At 33.5% G+C, this 5,481-nt stretch overlaps 1 protein-coding gene across 1 annotated transcript; it reads left to right on the forward strand.

Annotated features, from left to right (window-relative positions):
* The first annotated feature begins 3,380 nt into the window (after positions 1–3,380).
* Positions 3,381–5,247, forward strand: LOC149223462 (peroxidase 57-like). Its single transcript, XM_089383308.1, has 4 exons — positions 3,381–3,683; positions 4,126–4,314; positions 4,404–4,566; positions 4,668–5,247. The coding sequence occupies exons 1-4, from the start codon at positions 3,435–3,437 to the stop codon at positions 5,093–5,095; spliced, it is 1,029 nt and encodes a 342-aa protein (XP_089239434.1). The 5' UTR covers positions 3,381–3,434; the 3' UTR covers positions 5,096–5,247.
* The last annotated feature ends 234 nt before the right edge of the window (positions 5,248–5,481 follow it).

Here is a 5,481-nt window from a genome sequence, read left to right on the forward strand (position 1 = left end):
CAAGACAATGGCAAGAATGGGCAGTGAAGAGAAACAAGGCAAGAAGTGGTGTATTGTTTCAATCCTGTGTTTCAAACTAACTTACTGTGGATGTCAGTAGTGCTCAGGGCATCGAGGTATGGCACATGTTGTGCGAGGTCGTGGACGTGGCAAAAGAGCCTCGACTCCCAGGCATGACAAGGGGCCGAGCACGTCAGAGCTGCGCAAGGGCAAAAGATCAATCGAACACCTCATAACAAAGGCATCATAAGCTTACCGTGAGGGAATAGATGAGGGCATCTGGAAGTTGCTGGAAGAATGGGAAAAGAAGTGAAACAAGATAGTGCATGAGAGGAGGAGATGGACAACTAGAGGACCTTAGTCCTAGATCCAGGAAACAACTGCGGAAGAATCACCCAGTTTAAGCCAACTCTGTACACGTATTGGCTCATGAAGAACCTATTAGGCAAGGCTATGGAGCAAATCTCAGTTGAGATGGCAGTGACACTACAGGGAATGCCGAATTACAAGAAGGATATGGATAAAATCCTCTTTCAATTGCATAAGCAGGATATTCGGCTGGACATAATAGACCGCCATATCCCTTGAATCTTGGAGCTGTATGGTATGCCTGATGAATCTACCGAGGACTCGACACCCATTGCATCTGTCTCAGAGGAGAAGAATGATTATAACAACACCCATGCATAATTTTGTCTTATACAGATAGCTTTTAGTTTCCATGTAGCAATTATCAGTTTATATAGTTATGTAGTGTTTGGTCATGAAGTAGAGACATATCTAGCCTAGCTGGAAAGACTAAAATAATTGTGTTTTTGGATGGCTTATAGAGTTGAATGATGGCCAATAGACTTGGTTTTTCTTCGAGGCAAATTAAGGTCACTTGGTTTATCTATGTGGTGTAAACTTGTTCATATATAATAGAAAATGAAATGGTCCTGCCAAGCTTAACAAAAAAAAATGTTTAGATGGAGATATGAATCTCTCTCTCTCTCTCTCTCTCTCTCTATATATATATATATATAATTGAAAATACATAAAAATATTTCAATATCAAAAAAATAAATTATAATAATTTTTTTTGTATGATTTAAACATTTAAATAGTGTATATAAGCTAGATGTGTAATTCCTTTTATATTTAATATGAAATTCACAAATAATTAAAACATTTAAATAGAAATCTGATTCTAAATAAAATATTCTAATATCAACTTTATATATATGAAAATATTTCAATATCAACTATATATAAAAAAATAGAAAATGGAAAATGTTTTATAATTATAATATTTAAATAATATATATGAAAGAAATTATAATATTGAAATAATCTATAAAGAATATATATATATACATTTCTATTTATATTTAATATAAATTTTACACATAAATATAAATAATTAATATAATTTTCTTTTAATTTTTTTTTAAATATTACTATAATTATGTCTGCATGGAGTAGTTCAAGTGGCAATGGCCGTGGAAATGAAGTCTCATCGAACCCGAGATCTTGGGTTCGATTCTTGTACTACCTTCCCCGGAAATGGGGTGAATAACAAACATGTAGAAACTTCAAAATGAGGTGGTCCTACCAAGCTTAAAAAAAAAATATTCCTATAACTATTAATCACTAAACTAAATATTTTATAATGTTTTACCTACTAACCAAGTTTAATATAAATTTTACACATAAATATAAATAATTAATATAAATATTATTTAATTCTATTTTTTAAAATATTATGCAATGAGTGCTAAGTGAACTATTCAAAAATCATGAGAAATTAGTCAGTTACGACTACCTCTCATGGAAATGGTCATACGTTTGAATGACTTACTTAACGCAGTTGAATCCCAAAAAAAATGATATCTAATATAATGCACTGCGTAAATCCCCCATACTTAAATTATTATAATTATTAATCACCGAACTAAAGATTTTATAGTGTTTTACCTACCAACGAAGTTTACATATTTTATCAAGTAAATTACTGCTTATTTTAATTCCATATTTATCTATTATGTATATTAAAAAAAATAGTAATTACCATTTAAATTTAGTAATAAAATATTTTAATTGCAATATATATCTTTTTATATATAAAAAATTGTCATTCAAATTTATTATTTTTGAAAAAGTTATTGAGGGAATGGTCAAAAGTGATGATTCAAAAAATTTGCGGGTGGTAATATTTGAATGCGTGAGGAATTGTCCGGAAATTTATGGAAATTCTAATCATATTTAGAGAAATTCTGGCAAGGATTTTTGTAAATCCAAGTTATAGTTGTTAAATTTCAAAATTTTAGGTGTCCTAGGCATTTTTGATGGTGCTGAATCTATTTCCACCATTAAAAACACGATTCAAACACTACCTCTACAAGATTTTTTGAAATTTTTTTCTCTAGATTCCGGCCACTTTTGACCGTCTGAGCAATTCCTTAGTCTCGATAGACGACTCCTATTTGAATCATGTTTTTGAAGTTTGACCCTAAATTTACTTTATTTTTTAAAACGCTATTGAGTGGATGGTCAAAAGTGACTATTCAAAAATCTGCCAGTCGCAGTATTTGAATCATGTTTTTGAAGTTTAACCCTAAATTTACATGTTTAGTCGCAGTATTTGAATCATGTTTTTGAAATTTGACCCTAAAATCATGTTTTTGAAGTTTAACCCTAAATTTACATGTTTAGTCGCAGTATTTGAATCATGTTTTTGAAATTTGACCCTAAATTTACATGTTTTTGAACTTTGACCCTGAATCCTGAATCATGTTTTTGAAGTTTGAATTTCAATTTACAAAAATTACCGCGAAATTTTGTCAAAAACTCTTGTCAAAATTTTAAAAATCATGTTTTTGAAGTTTGAATTTCAATTTACAAAAATTACCGCGAAATTTTGTCAAAAACTCTTGTCAAAATTTTAAACATTACCGCGAAATTTTATCATTTGGAAAATATTTTAATTGCAGTTTTTATGGGTCAAATTACAATTTTGTATGAATCAATTACTAAAATTTACACAACGGGATTCATAGCGGAAATAAACATCAAAACGAAGATAATTTGACTGAACTCTACTAACGAGAGCAACGTTGATTTTACATCATGAATGCACGCATGAACGCACTAACTAACGGGTGTGGGATACGGGACCATCATATCGCCACAGCAAAATCAAGTGTGCCTCTGTAGGCAATTGGTCATTTTCTGCACTTGATCATCTCGTAATAATTACAGATTGCCTTTTTTACCTGGAAACTAGGTTCGCTTTAAGCCTCGTATGAATTCACTTCTGGCTCCACCATCATCACGCGTTTTCAAACAGTATATAAATGGGTTTTCCCAATCTAGAGTCTGTCAAAAATATTTTGATAGACTGGCAATCTGGTCCTTCCAATATTATCGATTCCATTGTTACACCCACTGCAAATATGAAACTTCAATTTGCTGCTGCAAAGATCATGAGTCTAGGCGGTACAGCTCTGGGCCTCATGGTGGCCATGGCGATATTATATGAATTGGTGCCAGCCAACGCACAGGGCACGGTGGTGGGATTCTACAAGCAGACTTGCCCAAGTGCAGAGAAACTTGTGCAGCTGAGGGTACATAGAAAATTCAGCACAGATAAGACCATTGCGCCTGCTCTTCTTCGAATGCATTTTCACGACTGCTTCGTCAGAGTAAGAAAGAAAAGCAAATTAAGTAGATTTTTAGACTTCAGGTTTCTGTGATTCGAATTCATTTGAAGTATATCTTCCTCATATATCAGATAGAGATTTAATGTGACAATTTTTCCAATTAATCAGTGTGGTTTACTCTGTTTTAATGATGGATTACATTAATTGGTTAGTAAAATTTTCACATTTAATTTGTATTTGGTATATTTTAATTTTTTCTCTGTTTTAATGATGGATTACATTAATTGGTTAGTAAAATTTTCACATTTAATTTGTATTTGGTATATTTTAATTTTTTTTTTTAAATCAAAATCTTAAATCTCATGGTTTATATAATACTTCATAATAATGTTCAATTAAGCTTTTTCATCCGTTTTCATGCTTTTGTTTTGAGTTTGTAGGCATTTTTTGATGTTTTTGTTTTGAGTTTCTGAATTTGTTTCAGGGGTGTGATGCATCCCTGTTGGTTGATTCCACTCCTGGAAATCAAGCAGAGAAAGAGGCAGGAGCCAATCAATCTGTGCGAGGATTTGAATTCATTGATGACATAAAAAAGATCTTGGAAGCTGTATGTCCCAGCACAGTTTCTTGTGCTGACATTATTGCTCTGGCTACAAGAGATGCTGTTGCCCTGGTAATCACAGAGTTTTAGGCCATGTGAGAGGAACATTATTAGCAAAGCAATTATATGATATTGTATTTGATATGGTGTGGTATGTGCAGACTGGTGGGCCGCGTTATGATGTTCCCACTGGAAGAAGAGATGGTACACGGTCCAGAGTAAATGAGGGTAATAGACTTCCGGGTCCTGATGATGGTGTCACACAGTCCTCTGCAGCCTTTGCTTCCAAGGGTTTCTCTGCTCTAGACCTCGTTACACTTTTAGGTCTGAGTTTCGATTGTAATGCTATTTTTTTTGCCGAATCTAATTGTGATTTCTTGAATGTATAAATAAATCAACACTGGCGATGCTAAAAATTGATGCAGGGGCACACACCGTAGGCATTACACATTGCAGTTTCATTAGTGACAGGCTGTACAACTTCCAGGGAACGGGCAAGCCAGACCCAACCATGGATCGAGCCCTTGTAACCAAGTTGAAGACCACATGCCCAGACCCTGCCTCTGGAAGCTCTGCAGATCCCCCGATAAATTTGGATCAGGGAACCCCCTTTGTTTTCGATAACAGTTTCTTCAAGCAAATTGCAGCCCGGAAAGGTATCTTGCAAATTGATCAGCAGCTGTTCCAGGATGCAAGCACCACTAACTTTGTAAGGAGTTTTGCAGGATCCTCAGCAAAACCTATGAATTTCAGCCAGCAGTTCGTTCAGTCCATCGTCAAGATGGGTAACTTGGGAGTGCTCACTGGTAAACATGGAACCATGAGGAAAAACTGTAGAGTTGTAAACGCCTGATAGCTGTCTTTTGTCACCATGAATCGGCGATTCCCCATAGCTTTTTCTTGGAAGCTATTGGAAGGAATTGAATTGCTGATTTTGGGCACAGTGAAATTTTACTGTACATAGTATCAAATATTTTATATTATATGTATAATGATGACGAAGAATCGAATCGGGAAGTTTCTTATTTTAAATTCAATTGCAAAGATGTAAAGATCATCCAAATGTCTAAATCCTTCTGGAGAGCACTACATTGTAAATGCAAATTATTTTAATTAGTATATATTTTAATTATTTTAAAATAATTAGTATATATTTTATTTTACTTTAAATAAATTAAAAGTATTTTATAAAAATTAAAATTTTATTTCATGAGCGGATATAAGAGCTGGTATGCTGCA

This window comes from Pinus tabuliformis, chromosome Q (genome assembly GCF_031772625.1).
Source record: "Pinus tabuliformis cultivar Carrire ecotype Pingquan chromosome Q, CPIR1, whole genome shotgun sequence".
NCBI lineage: Eukaryota > Viridiplantae > Streptophyta > Pinopsida > Pinales > Pinaceae > Pinus > Pinus tabuliformis.

Excerpts from the sequence above, each read along its gene's own strand:
- LOC149223462 (XM_089383308.1), top strand. The coding sequence starts at position 3,435 with ATGAAACTTCAATTTGCTGCTGCAAAGATCATGAGTCTAGGCGGTACA. Across the intron at positions 3,684-4,125 it reads TTCACGACTGCTTCGTCAGA|GGGTGTGATGCATCCCTGTT; the intron begins GTAAGAAAGAAA and ends AATTTGTTTCAG. Across the intron at positions 4,567-4,667 it reads AGACCTCGTTACACTTTTAG|GGGCACACACCGTAGGCATT; the intron begins GTCTGAGTTTCG and ends AAATTGATGCAG.